Source organism: Mustela nigripes, chromosome 3 (assembly GCF_022355385.1).
Source record: "Mustela nigripes isolate SB6536 chromosome 3, MUSNIG.SB6536, whole genome shotgun sequence".
Classification (NCBI taxonomy): domain Eukaryota; kingdom Metazoa; phylum Chordata; class Mammalia; order Carnivora; family Mustelidae; genus Mustela; species Mustela nigripes.
In genome coordinates this window covers 188,126,636-188,149,299 of record NC_081559.1, presented here as the reverse complement: position 1 = coordinate 188,149,299, position 22,664 = coordinate 188,126,636, and the positions used below count along the sequence as shown (strand labels likewise).

The following is a 22,664-nucleotide window of genomic DNA, read 5'->3' as shown; positions in this document are numbered from 1 at the left end:
ATGCTCTGGGTCTGTAGATGGTGGAGCAGAGCTTACCAAGGCCCCTTTGGCTGGACCAAACAGGGTTGGAGGTGTCACTGCTTCTGGCCAAGAGAACAGGTGGGCCAACACAGAGCAAAGGGAAACCTGGGTAGCGCCAGGGAGAGATCCCCGGCAGCCTTACTGGCCTCAGCGAGGACCTGGCACTTAATTCACACGATGGTGAGAAGGTCTTCCAGGATTCCCAGGAATTCGAGGCAGGTTGTGCTTGCCTACATCACTGAGCACCAGGAGCCAGCTTCATTTTTCCACCATTCTTATCTCTTCACTTGTAACCACCATGCTAGGCCTCCACTTGGCAGGTGCATGGTAGTAAATATGACACGGGCTGGGGCAGTTCCGGTCGTGAGATGTCACTCAGCTGGTCTAGCAGGGGCTCTTGCCCAATGTAACTTTATCACAGAGTATTCATGTATATGTGTTTGGTATATTTATGTTCCATTTACTTAATATTTTAGCACATTTTATTTATTTTTATTTTAAATTTTTATTTAAATTCTAGTCAGTTAGCATATAGTGTAATATCGGTTTTGGGGTAGAATTCAGTGACTCCCAGCCAGTGCTCATCACAAGTGCCCTCCTTAGTACGCAGATGCCTTCTAGCCCAGCCCCCGCCCACCCCTGTCCATCAGTCCTCAGTTTTCTTCTCTATAGTTAAGCATCTCCTATGGTTTGCTTTCTTTTCTTTTTCTTTCTTCTATGTTCATCTGTTTTGGTTATTAAATTCCACATATGAGTGAAATCAGATGGTGTTTGTCCTTCTCTGACTTATTTCGCTTAGCATAATACCCTCTGGTTCCATCCGCGTCATTACACATGGGAAGGCTTCATTCTTTTTCACGGCTGATTAATATTCTATTGTATATACACCACATCTTCTTTATCCATTCATCAGCTGATGGACATTTAGGCTCTCTCCCTAGTTTGGCTATCACTAATAATGCTGCTGGGAACATTGGGGTTCATATACCCCTTTGAATCTGTATTTTGGTATCCTTTGGATAAATACCTTGTAGTGTAATTGCTGGGTCATAGGGTAGTTCTATTTTTGACATTTTGAGGACCCTCCACACTGTTTTCCAGAGTGGCTGTACCAGTATTCATTCCCACCAACGGTGTAAGAAGGTTCCCCTTTCTCTGAGTCCTAACCAACACCATCATTTCCTGACTTGATAACTTTAGCCATTCTGACTGGTGTGCAGTGGTATCTCACTGTGATTTTGATTTGTATTTCCCTCATGATGGGTGATGTTGAGTATCTTTTCATGTGTCTGTTGGCCATCTGGATGTCTTCTTTGGGAAAATGTCTATTCAAGTCTTCTGCCCATTTCTTAACTGGATTATTTGTTTTTTGGGGGTTGAGTTTGATAAGTTCTTTATAGATTTGCGGTACTAGCCTTTATTCTGATATGTCACTTGTGATTATCTTCTCTTATTCCATTGGCTGCCTTTTAGTTTTGTTGATTGTTTCCTTCTCTGTATCACAGAGTATTTGGAAATTCTTATGTAACATTTGTGGATCCCTGAGACTCTGCTCTCCCATCTGCAAGCCTAGATTGAGGATGCTTTCCTAACACTTTGTTCTTCTGAAATATCTGCATTTGGGCTTGAGAGTGTGTCCATCTGCAAATCTCTTCCCGAACTGCCTATTGAATATAAGCCATGATGTTGTGTGTTTTCAGGATCTGCAGAGATTGCTGCCTCAACAAAAGGAGTAACCATGGTCCCGGCCGGTTTGAAGTCTTTGGGCTTAGCTGCGTCATCCACCAAAAGTGGCCTAGAGGAGACAACTGGAAAAGGTGAGTGGGAGCAGGCAGAGAAGCCTCTGTCCTCTCTCGGCCTTGAGATTCTCTGGGTGGGTAGGTAACAAAGGCCTTTAGGCCATGGTGTCAAATTGTGACCTCTTCATTTTGGTGCGACTAGAAGGGACCATTCCTTTCCAGGGGAAGTCATGGGACACAGAGGGGACCTGACTTGCCCATGCCCACTCACCTGCTGAGCCAGGGAAAGGGGCCTGCGGGCCTAATGCTCCCATCGCTCTAACTGGCCCCCAAGGGAAGAGCTTGGCACCGTGCACATGAAGTTGTTGGAAAGAAGGAAATATCTGGGCTTTCACTCCCTCTCCCTTCTCTCTCCTCTTACCAGGGGTTGCTCCGGAGGCCCTGCCCCTGCAAGGAGCTACGGACCCAGGGGAGGGCTTTGTTAGTACCAGGCCAGCTCTCTACAGCATGCACTGCAGAGTGATGGAGAAGACAGCATTTGAGAGGGGGGCTGGGCTGGGAGCCCTTCGCAAGGCCCCCGGCTTCTTGGCTCCCCACGCCCCGCCACTGGACCTGTGATCATGGGGTCAGCACAGTGGACTGCAGCTAGTCTTGGCCAACATTTCTGGCGGAGGAGGAGGGGACAGGGGTAGAGAGGGGGGGTGCAGGAGGGCAGAGGCAGAGGTAGGGAAAGAAAAATCGAGGGCTCTGAAGGCAAACCCAGGCAGAGTGCGCTAACCTGCTGGAGTCAGGACGTCCACAGGCCAAGATGCCCCCAGGACTCCGGGTGCTGCAGGGCCTCAGTGGGACACAATCATTCTACTCGGCAATCACATGTGGCTGAAGAGCACCTCTGGTCCCGATCAGCCCCCCACACTTCAGGGGGATTTAAGCAGGAGTCTGGGCAGAGCCACAGACACCTGGCAAGGAAGACATGCTCTCTGAAAGCCGAACCATACTAGACAGGGTGTTAGACGGGGGACTAACCCGCAGCAGTTTTCCCAGAAGGGCAATGGAGGCAAGGACACGGGGTTCCTCGGATGACCAGTACCCATCTGCACCACTGCCTGCCTGTGTGACCTCTGTCCCAGTGTCCCCTCCTCTCCTGACAGCCCTGTTTCTGATCAGCCTGTGACAGGTTCACCTTCCTGCACCTGGGAAGTAGGGACAACACACGGGTGATGCCTCAGCTGGGAGAGATGCTCTTTTGTCTGACATCCCGGTGCCCAGAAGAATTTGAATCTTATGGGTGTTCCTGTGGGCCAGATGGACGAGGCGAGCCAAGGGATACCCTGGACAGGTAGGGATGGGCGAGGGTGGCAGGCCAGGGGTGCGGACGCTGCTCGAATGAGAGGTGATAACTCTCCTCGCCACTGGGGACAGCTTCAGGCTTCACACAGAGCACGGCCTCCCGCGGGGCTGCGGCTCAGGGTCATGGGCCGCTGAGGCTCGGACTTGTCTGCAGTTATTCAGTGGCGAAGGAGCAGAGCCAGATGCTGACCTGTGGATATGGTGCTCCAGAGCTCCTTCATCTCTGAAGCACCATAGTACTGCCGATGGCCCCAAGAGAGTCCATCTGCAAAGACCTTTCAGCGGACCCCAAATCTGCCCCAAGTACTAACCCCAAGTACCGCCGATGGCCCCAAGAGAGTCCATCTGCAAAGACCTTTCAGGAGACCCCAAATCTTCCTATTTTGCAACAAGGAACATGCCGAATTGGCACACCCACCCAGTTTGCCCTGCAGGTGACCACAGGAAAGTTACTTCCTCAATAACTTTTTTTTTTAAAAAAAAAATTACTTATTTTTTGAGAGAGACTGAGAGAAAGAGAGAGAGAGAGAGAGAGAGAGAGCAGTGGGAAGGGGCAGGAGAAGAGGGAGAGAGAGAGTCTTAAGCAGAATCCGTGCTGAGGGCAGAGCCCAACAAGGGGGTTGATCTCAGGACCCTGAGATCACAACCTGACCCAAAACCAAGAGTCGGACACTTAACTGACTGAGCCCCCCAGGTGCCCCAGCTTCTCAATAACTTTTAACTGCTCAGTTTTATATCTGCCACTTTTGAAAGAATTTTCAGTGACCTCGTGCCTTGGTGAATCCATTCACTCATTTATGCACCCGCCCAACCACCCACCACCCACCCCAGGCTGGTGCATTCAACCCACCTTTCTTGAGCTTTTGCTCTGTGCCGCGCCCTATGCTGGGTGGTGGAGACACACAAATGAGCTTACACCTGAACAAAGCAGCTCGCAACAAACTGCCAGTGCCCCAGAGGATCTGCGTGGTGCAGGAGACGGGCATGTCAACCAAAAGACCACCAAGATCATAAATGCAGCGGTCAAAACAGGGAACAGTGGAGGAGCCAACCTAGACATGAGTGGAAGGAATATTCCGTGGGTGGAGTTGATAAGATGTAAAGCCTGATTGCACGCGGGAACTGTCATGGCCCCTGGCCAGCAGACTCCGCACTCAAAATGCATATCCCTGGGATGGTGGGGCTGCTGAGGGAAAATCCACAGCTAGAATAGATACAGGGGACAGGGAAAAGACAAGGCCTGGTGCCATTAACACACAGGCTGGAGGGACGGCAGGACCATGGCGCATGTCACTTGCAGGTCAGATGACGTCTGGCTGGCTGTGTCTCTCCCCCAGACACCCACCTCCCTGGCCTTTCTCCCCTTGCCACTCAACGCCTTCCAGCCCTATCATCTGACCAAGCTCCGCAGGGCATCCAGTGGGGAGGAAGCTAGGGGCTCTGCTACACAGGCCACCTTCAAAACTTAGCTCCTGCTGGGAGACAGTGAGGACGCATCTATTTTAGCAGAGTGTACACCACACTGGAATCATACGTGTGTCTACATTACAAGTTCAACAACGTGGGCTCCACTCTCGGAACAGTGTAGATACTCCCGAGGCCACAGCACTCAGGACACATGGCAAGAGGTAAAAGTCTAGCAGTAGTCACTGTGTCCTGTCGAACCCCATGGAAAGATAGTGGGGTTGCTCCTGACCCCTGGCCATATTTCACAAAAACATGAGATTTGACCAGCAGGCAAATAAGTTACAATATGGCTTCCCTGACCTCCATGGGGAAAAAATTAAAACAAAGCCATTGCCATGACCAAGGAAGAGTTACTCAAATTGATCTCATTTTCTGCAGGGATGTCTTTTCAAAACCATGCATACTTTACATTCTGGGCAATTTGGGTGACTTTTAAGGGTCTTTTGATCATATGTGATTTCTGATTCACTCGCTGACTTCAGATTTTCACTGAGATTAGCTTTTCACCACCACCCGCCCCAGGCAGGTGCACACACAGAGTGTGTGGTTCAGCTGAGCAGGGCGACCATTTATAACTGACGCAGACCTCCAGCCATCGGCCACTGTGGCAGGCACAGTCGTGGGGCTCCCCCCATCACTGGCAACAGGGGAAGCCGATTCTTGGCTGAGCACTAACTCCACAGAAGGGCAGCCGGTCATGGTGGAGCCCTGCTCTGGCTGTGGCCTCTGACACCACGTGAGAACTATCTGCAGATGGGTGAGTGGCAGTGGGAGGGTTTGGGGACAGTGGCGGCTCCTCTGGGCTGGCACCGTCACAAGATTCCACTGGGTATCTATGGGCTGGGCACAGTGGAGACAGTGAGGCTTTATCAGGCCCAGATGGGGGCTGTCTATAAAGCAAGACACCGATTCGTTCCCGTATGGCTACGGAGGCTCTGCTTCATGCTGGACGCTTTTTTAGATGTTCTTTATTTATGCTCAAGGTCATTACTCTGCTCTCTCTCAAGGCTACGGTCCAAAGGGGTGCCCTATGGATGTGAGATTAATCGTTCTATTAGGTAAAAGGTTAGAGGGGGCAGGGCCACTGCTAGTCCATCTGGTAGCTTCGTGTAAACTAAAAATGGTAACCTCTTCTCAAGCTCTTTTTTTCCGTCTCAACAGATGCAAATTATTATCATAAATATGCAAATCACATTTGCAATCAACAGAGTCATAATAAGAACACAAAGAATTTTTTTAATGGTAGGATGCATACAGTGTGACTGACCCGGTTTTAGATGTGGTATCTTTGTGAAGTGCACAACCTAAACAACCATACATGGTGGTTGTGTGTGTGCCGGAAACAGATGCCTTGGCTTCTCTCCCTGCTGTAGGGTTTGTGGGAGAGGCAGGCCTTGAAGGAGTTCCTGAGTCAGCTGGGTTTTCCTTGGTCTTAGGTGCTGTTTTTCCCATCACTGCTGCGTGGAGCAGGTGAGACGCCTGGGCTGCCTGCTCGGGAGGCTTCCTCGGTCACCAGTGCTGTGCGTGGACGGTACAGCCAAGTGTAAGTGCTGGGGGCCTTCTCAGAATCACATGGGGTTCAGGCCTCCCGATGCTGCCCCAACCATGTCTTCGTCTACAACGTGATTTAATACTCTTCTTAACCGTGACGCACACTTATTACCGATCCTGCCGAGGGCACAGAAGTTCAAGAGCTAAGTCAGCTGCCAAAAGTCAGAGCTGGGTAGGAGCAGACCAGGAGCAAGTGGCTGTGCTTATGGCGTGCCTGCTGCGTGCCAGCCGCAGCTCTCAAGATGGATGAACAGAGTTAGACGCCCCAGGGATCCTGTGTGGAGGCACCGAGTCCTCCCTTTACAGAGGTGGCGGCGGAGGTCACACTGCAGAAAGAAGTGGGTGGTGGGAGCGGGAGTGGGGCCTGGAAAACCACGTTGCCTCAGACCCAGAACCTAGTCCGTGTGCCGGGGGCTCTCATGGCATTGTGTTATCTCCCTGAGAAGTGGAAGCCCTGTCCTGAGTGATACCTCCCAAGGAGCTCCACGGAAAGGGAGCGGATCTGGCTGAAGGCAGTGGACCCGCAGCCCCCGTCCACCCTCTCCTGGAGCCTCCGCGGGGTGTCTGAGAACCAGCACCCTGGGGAGCGAGTGTCAAGCTCATGCACCCTGGGGCCAGCTTTCCATGTCCAGCCCGCGGAGGCAGTTCCTCTAGGCTTTGCAGCTTCAAGTCCCTGCTCCCTGGAGCAAGTCATGAGAGTCCTGCAAGGGCTTGTTCCCACCCTTGTGCTTCCTCCATGGAGGCCCCTCCCCTTCCTCTGCCCTCCCTCAGCATCGGCGGGCCCCTCCCCGCCTCCTGGAGGTCCACATGCACCTGTCACGCCCAGGAGCCCCCTGCTCACGCGTCACTCATGACTCCTGCACTCACTCCGTTATCTACCCCACACACCTCTCTTGGGAACTTGGGAACTCTCAGACACAATCCCTGCCTCAAGTGCCCCACAGCCCGGAGGACAGACAGATGCACAGGTTTCTGCTCTCATCCCGGGTGGAAGTGCTCACGAGAGTGCAGGTGCCCTGGGACCCGAGGAGGGGGTCTGAGCCGGGAGAGCAGGGCACAGGGTGCTGAAGAACTGAGCAGTCGGAAGAGGGGGCGTGGAGGGATCTTACAAGACGTTGTCAGGTTCCCAAATGGCTACACTGGGTGTGGATGTTCCCGGAGAAGGGAAAGAGGAACACCAGGGTATTTGGGGGAACTTCTGGCAGTGTAGGAACAGAAAGGGGCGCTGGGGGATGGCTGTGGCCAGGTGCGGCAGGGAGCTAGACAGGCACCAGATGATCACCTGAGGTTTGAACTGTTGGGGCATGAGGAGCCGGGACGGGTATAGAGCCACAAGTGACAGGATCAGATTACTGTCATCATTGGATGTCACCATGCCGTGGGATCTCGCCTACTCAGCTGAAGAAGGCTCTTTCACTATCCCTGCAGCCTCAAGGAAGCCAGGAGCACGGCCTTGGGGGTCTGAACTCCGGTGGGGCTCCAGGGACCCAGGTCAGCCCTCCGTGAGCTCAGAGCAGTGTCCTGCACCATACACGGTGCTGGGTCATGAGAACAGGGCAGAGCCTGCTCCGTGCTGTCTTGACACGAGGCCCAGAACTGCTCGGGGGAGCAGGCTCTCGTGTGTTGTCCACTCTGCCCTTGGCCCCACGTTTGCCTGCCCCTTCTTTAGTTTCCTTGTGTTGGAAGGCAACAGTGTAGGAATTTAGAGGGTCTGTGTGCTGAGAAAAAAAAAAAAAATCTGGCTGATTTTTTACTTCATGGTTAGGTTCAGATGGAAAAAAGTTGGAACAAATACTTCTCTAGCTTCATAGAAAACTACAGGTAAGAAAAGTATTTGCAGGAGGCGTATCTAAGTACCTTCAACACATTACTTATCTGAGTCAGATGACCTCCATCCCCACCCCCAAGGCAGGCAACACAAATATTCAAGAAATCAGGTAGGGTTGCCAGCAAATAAAAACACACTAACTAGAATTTCAGATAAACAAAAGTAATTGTTCAGTGTAAGTATGCCCCAAATGGATATACTTACATGAACATATTTATCTGAAATTCACATGTAATCAGGCATCCCATCTGGCGAGGTTAAAATAGATTGCACAAGAACTACTTCCGTGTGCGAAGGGGAAAGGTCTGGCCCAGAGAAGTAAGGAAGTAAGATATTTAACAGTTCTGTCCAACAGATATTTTCCGAGTGCCAACTCAGGAAATAGGGGTCAAGGATTGACTTAGGTGCTTGGAACACATGGGCTCTGCCTCCTCTCCATCCAGCGAGAGGGAAAGGTAAACAGAGACACAGACGATTCATGCACAGTGTCATTAACACGCAACCTGCTGGAGAGAAGGAGCCATAGGTGGGATCGGATGGGAGCCCAAGAGGAAGGTAGTCCCCTTACCCTGGGGCTCAGGGAGGCTTTTCTGGAGGAGGGGATGCCAAGGGGAATTTTGACAAACAGGTATGAATTCACCAGGAGAAAGTGAGACCATTCCTAGCAGGGAGATTACATGGACGCTGAATGCTGCGAGGTTCCCAGATGGTGGGTGGAAGAACAAGGCTGAAGGGGCAGTCGGGCTGGCCACGGGCCACCTTGCATTACATGTCCGCTACTCTGTTCTTGTCCTCTAAGGTGTGGGCCAGAGCCTGTGTGCAAAACTGCTTTGTGCCTGTGACCAGACGGCGGCCGAATGCATGGCCTCTGCCTCCTTTAACCAAAGCCTGAAGTCATTGGGCGCACAAGAGTGCCAGGGGCCCCAGCTGTCCTGCGAGGACGGCATGTCTGGGGCGCCTGGGGCTTCCTCCCCTGGTTCCAGCTCTGAGGAGAACAGCGAGGAGGCCATGCCCCGCACAGAGGGCCTGAGAAGAACCAGAAGATTTCTGGGAAAATCACTTGGTCCTGTGGGGACCAGGCGACAAGGCCCCAGAGAGATCCCTGGAGAAAGCAACAAGCGCCCCCCACAGTAGGTTCCTCCCATTACTGTCCCGCCCTTGCACCTCTGTCTGTCCTCCCGTCCTCAGCAGAGGCTCCAGGGCTGAAGAGCCAGCGAGCCCTGTGCACTGTGACGCTTGTGAGCTCACACAGGAATGTGTTCTGTACTTCCTTCGGTGCACACTGGGGGCTAAATAAAAACTCCAATCGGTGTTGGCTTTGGTTGGTTTTGAAGAAATGCTACAGAGACTGGTGTGTGAGTAGATGCCGGACGTAAGATGATGGAGCCATGGAGCCAAAGTATCTCCACTCTCTCATCACTGAAAGCTTCTCTTCTTCTGTTTGGGGGAGGGGGAAGGAATGTATTTAATCAATCTTATAAACTCACTAGTGGGACACCAATAACCCAAGGATATGTGCCAGGGACTAACGACAGCTCTAGCATGCGTCCCTAAAAACACACCTGCCCTTTGAGTTATTCCAAGAGGCAGATTAGGATCATGGTAATGGTAAGAAGCCTGAAATCACACCCGTCCTTCCATCCACCCACTCAGCGACCTACCAGAGATGCTCTTGTGTCTTCAGGCAGAAAGAAGGTAGTGTGTTACCAGACTCTCTCTCCATATTCGGTAGGAACACAAACTCGTTGGCTCACCTCACATCCTTGGCTCTCAACCCCTGTAAATCACAGGTCTGGTGCTGAGATGGGTAAGGGTCCCTGCCTGCTCCTCAGACTGATGGGAAAGCAGAGCTGCTAGAGTTCGGTGTGGCTGATCTTGTGGCAGGACGATATTCTGAAGTTGGCAACAAAGTTAAGAAATGAAAAGGTGCTGATGCCAAGCCAACAGGAGACATCCTTCCTTGCTTTCCAGCACGTTATGAGCAACTTTTTCTTTTGAAGACTTTTCATTTATCTGAGAGAGAGCAAGCAAGCAGGGGGAAGGGAGAGGGAGAAACGGACCCCCCACTGAGAAGGAAGCCTGATGCGGGGCTCCCTCCTAGGACCCTGGGACCATGACCTGAGCCAAGGCAGCTGTTTAACCCACTGAGCCACCCAGCACCCCATGATGAGCACCTTTTGATGAATCCAACACATTCGTACCTTTTTCACCAGGTGACCTTAACTAACAGCCAAAGCTGGGTTCCCTCAGAAGTGAACCCTCTGACAAGAACTCGAGAGCAAAATAGGGCAGGAAAGGTAGCCAGTAAAGGGTGTCTTCCCGAGCCAGTGACAACTAGAATACACTACACGCTGAAATGAGACTGATGGGGATCAGCTTCTGACAGATCAGCCTTTACTCCTGGAGAGGGGGACACCTCCTTCTGGCCTGCTGCACACAGGGACAAAGCCGGCTCCCGGGCACAGAGAGCCTTCAGGCAAAGAAGTGCAAGTGCGAGCGACCGGCTGTCAGTGGCAGATGGGGAACTGGCTTCAACTACGGTATGGCTGGCTGGCTCCTCCTACCTGCAGCCAGCAGCAAGGTCCCAAAGGCCAGGCTGGCCACCTGCGTGGTAACTGCGCCTTCACCACATCTTCGCCGGTGATGGCTGGCTGGATGTTGCTCAAGAGAGCGACAGAGCTGTCCTACTCAGCTCTGGTTCCCAATCCAAAAACCTCCTGTGGACGACCAACCTCTTCTTCAAGTGTTTTCTGCTCTCCAAGACCCCGCTGGTGCTTCATCTCCTGTCCCCCAACCCCTGTACCCACAACCTTGTACTCAGCTCGAGACTCTGTAGGAGTGTGAAGAGTCTGAGATCTCACCTTCCTTTCAACTCGTAAATGCATCTTTGTTTATGGATGCTGGCAGAGCACACGAGGCACCCCCAGGTCAGAGAAAAAGGCTTTATTGTCTACAGTAAAGGCAGTAGCCAGAGTCTCAGTATTTCTGCTGGGCCCTCAAGCTCTGGGGCACCATAGAGGGCAAAGTGACACCTGACACAAGGTGGGCTTCCTTACCCAGGAGAACCAAGTTTAGGGATCCGAAACTACATACTGGCTGTTAGCCTGCTTGACTGTTAACCCCAGAACATTTCTTTAAAGCAGGCTCCACAACACAGGGCTTGAACCAGCGACCCTGAGATCAAGACCTGGCCACTTAACTGAGCCACCCAGGCACCCCAAAACACATCATCTTTATACGTAAGACTTTATATGACTCTACAAAGTGTGTTACCTGATCAACTTACTTTACAAGACTCTATACCGCATACTTTATAGGTAAGTGAGGTCTGCCCTTGGCTCCAAAGGGTGACACCATTCCTACTTTCCTAGAGTCAACTCCGTTTGCTAGAATACATGAAGGCTGTTGGAGTCTGCATGGTCACATGACATGCACAGATCCATGGAGAACTGTCTGGCAATAATGGTCTCAGCTAATATTTCACTGAGAAAATGGAAGGTTTCCAAAGGGAATGCCCTCCTCTTTCCTGCTGCCAAAGCTACAAAATTACTGGCAGTCTCTCTTCCTTCTTGTTACAATTAAGTGTTCTTTTCTCAGATCAAAAATTAATCCCTTCAACTACGCTCTGTGTATAATGAGGGGTCTATTGCCTTCTCTGGTTTGATTCTTGCAAATGTTTCCTTTTCTTTAGTGAGAGAGAAAGCATGCACATGGTGATGGAGAGCTGGGGGGGGGGGGGGGGGGGGGGGGGGGGAACAGAGGGAGAGGGACAATCTTAAGCAGACTCCACGGCAGTTGGGGCTTGATCTCATGACCTGAGTCGAAATCAAGAGTCAATGTTTAACTGATAGAGCCACCCAGGCCCAGTATTCCCTTTTTTAAACTAATTTATTCCGCTTCTTCTGTATCAATCTAATCAGCATGGCAAACATACCCTAAAATCTCCAATCTTTAAAAATCCTTGATTCCTTTAGCAAGATGAGGGAAGTGTAGAATTGTCAATCTGATGCTCCTAGCTTTAGTCGCATCCTTAATGCCAAACTAGATGGTGCTCAGCTGGGTACTGATGACCTGACTCGATGTCATCCAATGTCTACCTCTCACTCCACACGCTGCTGTGCTAACCAGCTACATGGTCTCTGACCTGCCTTGTTCATAGAGGTGGGATTTCACAATGCCTGCCTTCCAAACTTCTGTTCTTCTTACGTTCTGACACAGGACTTCTCTGAGAAGGAAGCATGGGCAACTCAGCGCTCAGGCACACACAATCCAGAAATGGGGGGGAAGGGTTGCTGCCAACAGGCCAACCTTGACGATGAAAGGGTACATGCTTCCCTGGAGTTCATCACCAGGGCGGCCAGATCAGAGTTCACAAACCTCCTTACTAGAAACATCCAGCAGGGGGCGCCTGAGTGGCTCAGTGGGTTAAGCCTCTGCCTTTGGCCCATGTCACTGGTCTCAGGGTCCTGGAATCAGCCCAGCATTTGGCTTTCTGCTCAGCGAGGAGCCTGCTTCCCCCTTCTCTCTGCCTGCCTATGATCTCTATCTCTCTGTCAAACAAATAAATAAAATCTTTAAAAGAAAAAAAAGAAACATCCAGCAGGACGGACCTCCAGTCACCTCCAGTGATGGACAGTTCCTACATAAGTCCTCTTCATGAGCCTTTTCTCCTTGTATTTCACAGTTCCAGCCAGGCCCTGGCCGGGTTTGCTGGGATCGCAACCCAGAACAATCCCCATGTGTAAGCCTTTTAGTGCAAGTTTAGTGCAAGTTCTCCTAAAGCAGAGACTGTAAAAGTAAATGCCAAATTCTACTGCAGGAGGAGGCAGCACTTGATGCTCTACCTTGGCTCTCCTTTTTCGTTCATATGAACTTGGTGCTTGCGATCAGTACTTCTCAGAACAGCGGACGGGATGCGACAAATGAAGGCTGGAGAGACAGCGTGGGGCACAGCACGTAACGCAGGCTGCTGCTTCTACACCGCAGCTTCCTGGAGGTGGAATAAGCGAGCCAGGGCGGCAGAGGGAACCAGAGTCGTTCTGAACTCAGGTTCCCTGAGTTCCCTTAGAGGCTTTGTTTACATTATACAGGCAGAGAAGACAGAGATGCTAACACCAAAACTGATGCAGAGAAGGCCACTGCACTTTCCCAGCTCACACTACTGTGAGTACTGAGAAGAAAGCTCTGCCTGCGCCATATCTCGTCGCGACCGGCAGTTAGGGTCCCGAGTCTTCCATGAATGTGCGGACGCAGCCACCTGGCAACCTGAGTTTTACTAAAGCTCTTCATTTTTAACTAAAGCAAAATATTAAATAAACTTAATTCAGTAAACGTCATAGCTATTACAAATATCTGCATGTCCAGAAGTAATCTGATTTTGTTTTATTGCTTACCTATGAACTGCACAGTGAATCTTTACATTTCAAAAACTCACCTTGTTATATTTATTGCATATATTGACATGACTAAGACAAATGAGTTCCATTTTCAGATAGGAGGAAGAGAAATGTTAATTGCTGGTCAAGTGTGGCATTACTCTATAAGATAATGAGTTCAGAAGCATTTGGGGGTGTCTGTGTTGTACGCACATGCAGGTAAACGCCAATGACAATCAAATTCTGTATAAACAGTCGAAGTCAACACAAATATAAGGAATGTTCATATGTTAGCTATTCAATGTCAAGGAAAAAAATGAAGCAAGTGTATGCAGCAAAAAGAGAATGAGTAACAGTTTATTAAGAGTTTTAAATATCTACAAAAATATAGCCATATGGTGAACTTCAGCAAATCCTAAACTTTCAGCCTCCAAACTGGCTATAAACGGAACACACAGCCATTACCCAGCAGGAGTCCTGCAATCTCCTAAAAAGGACAAACCAAAGAAAAGACCCACTTCTTAAGAATCATTACTAACATGACCAGTGCAGTCGTCCAGGATATATAGATGTCTACTGTGATTTAAAAACAACAACAACAACAAGAAAAAAACCTGCAAACCCCACACAACAGTTTACAAACAGACCAAGGGAGAGATGTGATAAACATTAATTCAAATGGTTTTCCTTTACATGCAATACATGCATTTTTTAAACTACAGAAAAACATGAAATTTTGTAAAGTTTGTTTGTATGAGTGCAAGTGAATATAGATCTCCTTTACTTATACTATTAAATTATATATTTTTCATACAAAAGCACACAGTGTTAATTTATAAAATGACATCCAAGTGGATGATGATTGTTTCTGAATGTCCCCCTGCTTAGATTTTTTTAAATGCACAAAAATTAATATACTTCCTTAAAAATACAGAAGAATAAAAGAGAAATAAAAAACAGAATACTTGACCTGTCATATGATGACACATTTTACCCAATCAAGAGGCAAAGTTACAGTGACAGCTGCATGAAGGCCATTAAATACCTGCAGTATTATTCTGAAAACAGTCTCATCTACCTACATTTAACACACCACCCAGGAGGGCTGTGTATCATTTTATGGGTTTTAATGACTAGGATCTTTTGCAAGATGTTTCAAGATGCTGTAGTTCAATTCATTAAAAAAATCTGGGGTATGGTTTTTCTTTTGTCACTTCCTGACTTTTTTCTGTTTCTTGTACAGGTGCCTAATAATCATAAACACAAACTTACAACCTGCCAATCTCACTGTAAGTTTTCAAACAAAAACAAAAGATAAAAACTGAATTAGTTTTTGAGCTACAATTTTTGATATGTATTTTGCTCTTTGTAAAAAGAAACTGAATCTGGAGAGGCAATACAATTATAAAGAGGTTATTCTATAAAAATGTCCTATGAGAACTTTATAAGACTTGCAAAGAGAGTTGTTCATTTTTGCTGTTTGATGGAATTCACTAAAATGCACATAATTTTAAGAAAACACTACAGGTCTGTGAGCACTTGTGCAGGGTACATACATGACCTTGGTAGCTTAAATCAACAGAGCTCACAACTGACGATCCTCAGCACACTTGATTGCTAAAGCCACAGGCACTCTTTTCAAATGTAATAGAACAAATCCTAAACAGATGCATACAACTTAACAGTTCAAATCTTACAGATCAGAAGTCCATCTGGAGAATTTTCTGACTTTGAAGATTTCAAACAATGCACAATATAAAAATGCAAATAATGTGCTTTTGATAGAACTCAAAATGTACACAGTCTTCACAGGTGAACTAGTAGCAGTTTTAAAGGTCTTTTTTTTCCTACACTAAATATAGATCTGATTTAATTAATGGAACCACAGCAAAATATTACTATAATTTTAAAGTATAGTCTGTAAACTAATACATCTTATGATGTAAAAAAATATTGCACAGTTTGGAACACCAAGAGTAAGCTCCATGCTTCTCTCAAGTAGAATGGTCAAACTCTTGGCAGAAAACACAGTATTACAAGAACTAGACACTTTTAAGTATGGCAATTTTAGGGTTGGTCATATTCTAGGAATATTACTCAACAGATGTCTCATACCATAAACAAGTTGAGGAATGCCTATCACATGTTATTATAGATCACAACATCTAAAACATGGGGACAACAAGCCACAGAACAGTTTTGCAGCCCCAAGATTAGCAATATATTTGTATCTATTTGCTTTTGCAGATAACCAAACACAAAAGCAATTCTATTTCTAAGCAGTTGTGTAGATGTTTAAGAAATACAGTAGATACCTGACACATCTTCAACCCTCTGGAGGCATAATATTTTTAAAAAATTACCTGTTTGTGAAAAGTTTAAAATATACGGTTTAACTATGGAATAATGGGACATCAATATATGTCCAACTCTGAAAGCCAACAGGAACTGCAAAAGAAAGGATCATGGCAGAAATCCATCTTTAAAAGTATTCTAAATCATAGACAGCTCCACCATTTCCAATGTGGTATGTGCCAAGCATTTGGTTGAAGAGAAGTCTCACTGTTATTCTCAAGAATTATGTTAATACGCATTAAGTAAACTCTGAAAACTCAGCATGGCCTTAATTTTTCGGCTTTAGATTCTACACTGAGATCTTCGTGAGCCACTCAGTACACACACAGATCTGGAAACTTCATCTCATAGACTGGGACGGACTGGTACTGGGCATGCCCAGAAGTAATGGTCAGTGTTCCTGACGGACTGGGAGGAGGGCTGTAAGAGAGAACAAGCCACAGTCAACAGGGACACGGGAAAGCGTTCATTTCTCAGAGCACTCTCCTAACTACCTGCAAACAGCAGAGTGAGACGCCCTGCTTCATTGCGGGCGAGCTACAAGGCCATATGGGGGAAAAGACCACAGTGCGATCAAGCTGTTCTTAAGTTTGAACCAGACATTTTCATTTGAGCATGTGTGTGTATAATTTTTTCTAACAGGATTACACCATACCCATTCTGGTAAGCTTGCTCTGCTTCACAAGCAGAAAAACCTTTTGCATGTCCGCATGTCGTCCTTTTCCCTGACAGCATGGTATTTCATCATGTGGATACACGGACTGATCTAATCCAGGGGATAAATGCAGGTTCATTTCCACTTTCCAGTATTATAATGTTCAGAGGTCTTCTCTTATATATACATCCTTTTTATCCTAATTGTCTTACAAACACAATTTCTTAAAGCATACTCATAATTTTGACTTTGATACATATTGCCAGAATTCTAGTAATTTATACTTTCAACATTGGAATATACTTGTTCTCTTTTTCTTTTTCTTCTTCTTCTTTTTTTTTAAATATCTGCCAATCTGGTGGCAAAAGGGGATTCATTCCTATTCGTATTTTTAATTTTGGGGTTATCAGTAGAGCTACATATCCCAAAGACATCCACAAAACACTCAGTATCCTTTTTGTTTCTTTTAAAACAAATTGTCTATTTGAGTCCACTACCTGTATTTGTACTCAAGTGTTCTTCTCTTATCAATATGGGAAACCAACTTTTTTTTTTTTTTTGTATGATACTAATGCTTTTCCACAATTGTACTTTTAGAGTCTCAATCCTGTGCTTTGGGTTTTGTTTTGCCAAATGCTTAAGAACTTACCAAAAAATCATTTATGATTTCCTATGACTAAAACTACAAATTTATCTGCAAAAAACTGGTGCCTTTAAGATAATAACTTTCTATTCAAAGCAAGGCATGAGTTTTCATTTGTAAAGTACTCCTATACATATCTCAGAGATTTATAGTTATTTTATATGTCCTATATAGTTCTTTGTTAGTGTTTTTTATAGTTATGAATATATGGGAATACATTTTCATTACCATTCATACAGTAATGAATTTAACTAATGTATGCACAAATCTAACTTCATATACTTGTCTAACAGTAAACTGTTAACCTATTCAGTTGTTTCTGTTTTTCTGCTGGCAATTAATAATTATTTGCAATCTCCATTTTAATATTTGCAATATCCCCCCCCCCTTTTTTTTACTGAGGGATAATTTTCAGAGTGAAATGTACAGATTTTAAGTATACTGTATGACAAGAATCAAAAAACTTAAACACTTATGTGCTCACACCCCAATAAAGATAATGAACATGTCTGTCATTCAAAAGAAGTTCCTTTGTGTCCCTAGTCAATTTCTCCCTACTCCCACAAACCCACATTCAACAACTGTGTTCTGATCTCTATTGCTAATGATTAGTACTGACTGTTCCTGAATTTCACACATTCTATTTATACAGCCTAAAAGAATGGTCCATATAAGCTACACTCTTTTATGTCTGGTTTCTTTTGCTCAAGATGTCTTCTTTCTTTTTTTAAATCCAAAAATATTGTGTTCTTTTTTATTGAACAGTATTTCACTGTATTAAGAATATCACTATTTGTCTATTGTTTATCCACTCTCCTTTGACGGACATTTGGTAATTACAAAAAAAGCTGCTATGACATTCATGAACATATCTTGCTTTGAATGTAAGTTTTCATTTCTCTGGTAAATACTGAGAAATGGGATTACAGGATCAACAGCAGGTATAGGTCTAACTTTGTAAGAAAATGCTAAAGTTTTACAAAGTGTTTGTGCAATTTATACTCCGGTGAGCACTGCAGAGTGTTCTTCTATAATGTCCAAAATACTGTTAGGCTTATCCTATGAAATTCTTTCACACACTGTGTCACTCTGTTTTTACATTATGATCTAGTTATTTTTTAGTTTCCTCTTCTCTCCTAAAACACGTGTATATTTCCCTTTAAATTCTTCAGTGTACGTGTGTGTATTTTTAGGTCCCTGTCTACTAATTCCAATAACTGATCACCTATGGGGCTGCTGCTTCTTACTGTATTTTCATGCTTCTTTGCATTTCTTATCATTTTCTTTATTGCACAAAGGTCAAGGGAATGAAAGGACAATGGAGACTGAAGGATAAGACTTTGTTCTGTTTCTTTTCTTGGGAAAACAAGACCTTTCCTCTGTCTGGTGGTTAGAATGTAAGCAAACGAACAAGAGGAGATATATCAAACAAGAACAAAAAACTCCGTATCATGTAGGCTATCCGGAAGTACTCTTTCCTAACTAGGTGACCTTGGATAAGTTACCTAACTTTTATGTGCCTCTGTTTCTATTCTTGCCAAGCAAAATTAATCACTACCCTTGTTCAAGCTCTGTTATAAATATTAAATGAAATAATGTACTTATATATAGTGCCTAGAAGAGCATAAGTGTTCAATAAATAATAACTATCAGTAGTGAGTGCTCAATAAATGCTATTAGTAGGATCCGCAGTACCCATAAAAGAGAATTAGTCATAATCCTTATTCTAAATTATTCAATCCACATAGCTATGACAGAGTGATTAAATGTAATATGGTGGGTCCTAGCAACATTCCTTTTAAGAATTTTTTGAATTTTGATTTTTCCCATTCAGTAGTTGAATGACCTTCAACAAGTTAATTCTCTAAAGCCTCATTGTTTCTACCTAGAAACCAAAAGAAAAGAAAAAAAGGCATCTACCTACTTTTTCAGGACTGATGTGAATTAGCAAAAATATCAGATAGAAAATATATACCATAAGATCCATTACAAAGTAGACCATTACTATTATAATTAACAGACACCAAATAAGTAAATGCCTACAGCCATCAATTTTCTCTCAATCTAAGGTATATTATACATCGGATATTAAAGTGTTGATTCTCTGTTCAGGAATTTTTTAAATGAGTAATTCTTAGCTTAGTTGGGGTGGCAGGCATGGTGGGGAAATGCCTAGAATAAGAGGTGTACTGATGAAAACGTGCCTTGCATAAAAGGTTGAACTAAGGTTGAAAAAAGGTTGAACTAAAAAAGAAAGTGGACCACAGCATGTACCTGACTCTCCCATTATAGAGTCCTGTGCTTGAGGCAAAACAGACTTAGCTCATCGAGTTAAAAATATAAAAGATACAGCTGATGCATAAAAAAATTCCAAAAGCTCAGCTTAGAACTATGGCTCCTCCACTGTGCCACCTCAGACAGAGACTACCATCCATACCACAGTCACAGAAGTAAGTGCATAAGCACTTTCCCTAAAGGGAACATGCTCTTGTCTCTCCCTCTGTCCTGTGCTTCCCTACTTCAGCACCAACAGACACAACTATGTAACTAAACACAACTATGTAACTACGCATGCTGAAGTCTATTAGATACCATGTGTCTGGGACATAAAGTTACAACAGGACTGAAATGGGTATGACTGAGGAAAGTTTCATGAGAGAATCCGGCTTGTCCTGGAAAGAACTGTGCAGTTGAACCATATAAAACAGTAGTTTTTTGCAGGTCAAAATGGTGAAGTATGACACCTGGTTGAACATATTATTAAAATGTGAATCTTCCAAATTACCCAGATTTCCTTATGGGAGCACATGGAAGGAAGGAATCATCTAGAAAGGCAAGCTAGGACAGCTAGAAGACACTAGAAGCGATACTATCAAGGTCTATCCAAATAGAATGTCCATGACAGAGGCACCTCTGTGATCTTGGGTTTGCCCTGACTGAAAAGCGCTATTACTTAAACACAACCAGCCACAAATCTACAGAGGGGTTTAACAACTTCTATTTTTTATTTTATTGCTGTTGTTGTAATAAAATCCTTACCGTATGGTGAGTTCCAGTATTTGAGCAAGTCGATCATGAAGCAGATTTGCCTACAAAGGGGAAGAAAAATGTTTAAGAATGGATTTTCTGATTTCCCAAATAGCCATCTGCTACTAATACAAACGTAATTTAAAGGACAAAGCATGAGTGCTACTACGAAGAAGGTACGAGAGCTTTCATGTTCTGGCTTCCTCCGTACCAGCCACTGGAACTTAACGTCGAGTTTCTCTTTCATCCACTTTCTCATCTCACTGGGAGAAACAAGCCAAGAGATACATAAACAAAATAACCACAGCTAAGTCCCCGAAAGCCACTGCACAAAAGGCACCACAGCAACTGCAATCCTCGACATTCAGACTGGGAGCTGCTGTCTCCATGGGCTCATGCTATACACACAGATCACTGAGGACTCCCAGCCAGGCCACCAGGGTTTTCAGTCCCCACCTGATACATTCCCATGTGTTCTGTGGATCTGCATAAAGTGTGGAACCTACCAACTAATGACCAAGAAAATGTCCACAGAATCAAACTTTCCCCACATACCCTTTACCATCTGTTCACTTACTTTGGATTCACACTGTGCTGCTATTTCTTCAAAAGGTGCTTTCTGGAATTTCTCTATCACAAGACGCCTCTTTTCCTTTTCCTGTTCTTCCATTCCACTGGTATCTATATAAATGTTTACAAAGACCCAATAAAGGGATTACAGATATTCACAGCACCCTGCCAGTGACCTTAAAAGCAAACAGTCTATAAATCAAATATAAAGGTAATTTATAGCACTAGTTTTAAAAGGAAAAAAGCAAAAGATTGAATATCCCCAAAATGTTGAGAGAGGCTAGAGAGTAGATACACAAAACATTTTGTCTAATCTAAAGGGGTAAAGCTACATAGTACAAGATCCTTTCTCAAAAAACACTCCCTTTGTCTCTCTTCTCAAAAAAGCAAGAGCATGACAGCTTGCTGCAAGGCAAGTAACTTCAAGGCCTCACCTGAAAGATGATTCTTCTATGAATATTCATGCCCTGGTACATGAGATACTAAATTAAAAGTCTGCTGAACTTGATACTGAATGGCACAGCGGAAATAAAGAGCCATTTGGAACCTCCTGTTTTAGCCTTTTGCATTTATTTCCAGTTTGAAAAGACATGTTTTATCTTAAAATGATGTATGGCCTGACCAAAGTTTGTGAGATAGTAAAATAAATTCCTGTCTTAATACTACAGATCTAAGTATGAACGTCTGCTTAATATGGAAATAGGCCTACTTTATGGCTTATTTTTTAATGGTCTACTACAACCCCTGGCAATTCTTCAGGTTGTCTTTCTAGGTTGGTTTGTTTCCTGGTCAAGAATTTCACAGGTTGAAATGCACTGTGTTCAACGTTCTTTAACCCAGGCTGCTTTTCGGGTAGAAAACTGTAGGTTACAAGTAAGTAGTTTAAAAAGGTGAAACAGAAATAGCAAGTAGAAAGCAAATAGGCTACTATATATTTTTCCTTTGAAACTGTGACAGGTTAACAAAATTGAAGAACTTATCCACTTCTGAATGACTAACAGAGACTTACGATCACCTCTCTGTTCTTCACTAGACCAGGGTAAGCAGCTGAAATGGCCAGAGGCCAGGCAGGACACATGAATGTTTACATTACGTCAGGTAAAAGCAGTAGGAAATAAGGGAATGTAGACAAGATGAGGCAGATACATTCTGGTCTTATGTCCATTTCTGATGATACTTCCAACTAAACCTGGCCTGCAGGCAGCAGGTCTGTTTGCCATGCTCTCAAGCTTTTTGGGCTCAAGAGTCCTTTACATACTTGAAAGTTATGAGAAAACCAAATTGTTACATCCACTGATATCTTCCATATTATAATATCAAACTGAGAAACTTTAAAAACATTTAATTCCTTTGAAAATAATTCATTTCAGAATTATGAAAGGATTATATGTTAACATAAATAACATTTGTTTAATGATCATACTTTCCGAAGTAAAACTCAGTGAGGAGAATGGCAGTGCTTTATATTTCTACAAATCTCTTCAATGTCATAGCTTAATAGAAGACAGCTGGATTCCATCTGCAAAGTGCACCCAACCCACTGCAGTGTGTTATTTTGGGTGAAGTATATAAAGAGAATCTAGCTTCAGAGAGAGAAGTACTGGAGGAAAGAGTATTTTAATAGCCTTTCACAGAACTGTGATTACTTTTTCTTGGACATTACAACACAATATGAGAAGTAGTAGTTTTATTAAAAGTTAGCTGTGATACAAAATTTGAAATCTTACTAATAAACTTTTTAAACTAACTGGTTATGGTAAAATGCATTGGTCTACTTTACACTTTGAATAATCGGTATTTATGCATGATTCTGTAACATCATGCAGTGGTCATGGGGAATACTGATCCAGTGATTTACGCATGTACAACTAAATGTAGTCATGTTTCATTATACAGTATTTCTTCAATCATATTTGGCAGGTACTACCATTGATCGCATTAGAAGAATCTAACATTTATCTCATTAGAAGCATCTAAGTATTTTTTAAATTAACATATAATGTATTATTTGCTTCAGAGGTACAGGTCTGTAGTCCATCAGTCTTACACAGCTCACAGCACTCACCAGAGCACATGCCCTCCC

The 22,664-nt window shown here is 44.8% G+C and overlaps 2 protein-coding genes across 5 annotated transcripts in view; one reads left to right on the top strand and one right to left on the bottom strand.

Moving 5' to 3' along the window:
* Nucleotides 1–10,093, top strand: part of OC90 (otoconin 90) — a 32,432-nt gene extending 22,339 nt beyond the window's left edge. Inside the window, exons 11-14 of the mRNA XM_059395182.1 lie at nt 1,722–1,838; nt 2,928–3,099; nt 6,014–6,120; nt 8,756–10,093. Coding sequence (XP_059251165.1) covers nt 1,722–1,838; nt 2,928–3,099; nt 6,014–6,120; nt 8,756–9,090 — 731 coding nt within the window. The 3' untranslated portion in view covers nt 9,091–10,093. The remainder of the gene's footprint in view (nt 1–1,721; nt 1,839–2,927; nt 3,100–6,013; nt 6,121–8,755) is intronic.
* A 3,568-nt stretch (nt 10,094–13,661) lies between these two features.
* EFR3A (EFR3 homolog A) overlaps nt 13,662–22,664 on the bottom strand; it is a 113,908-nt gene continuing 104,905 nt past the window's right edge. For all 4 annotated transcript variants that reach the window (XM_059395178.1, XM_059395177.1, XM_059395180.1 and 1 more), the window contains exons 21-23: nt 20,589–20,692; nt 20,024–20,073; nt 13,662–16,106 (exon numbers count right to left, since the gene is read on the bottom strand). In XM_059395178.1, the coding sequence (XP_059251161.1) occupies nt 16,001–16,106; nt 20,024–20,073; nt 20,589–20,692 (260 nt within the window). In that variant the 3' untranslated portion in view covers nt 13,662–16,000. The remainder of the gene's footprint in view (nt 16,107–20,023; nt 20,074–20,588; nt 20,693–22,664) is intronic.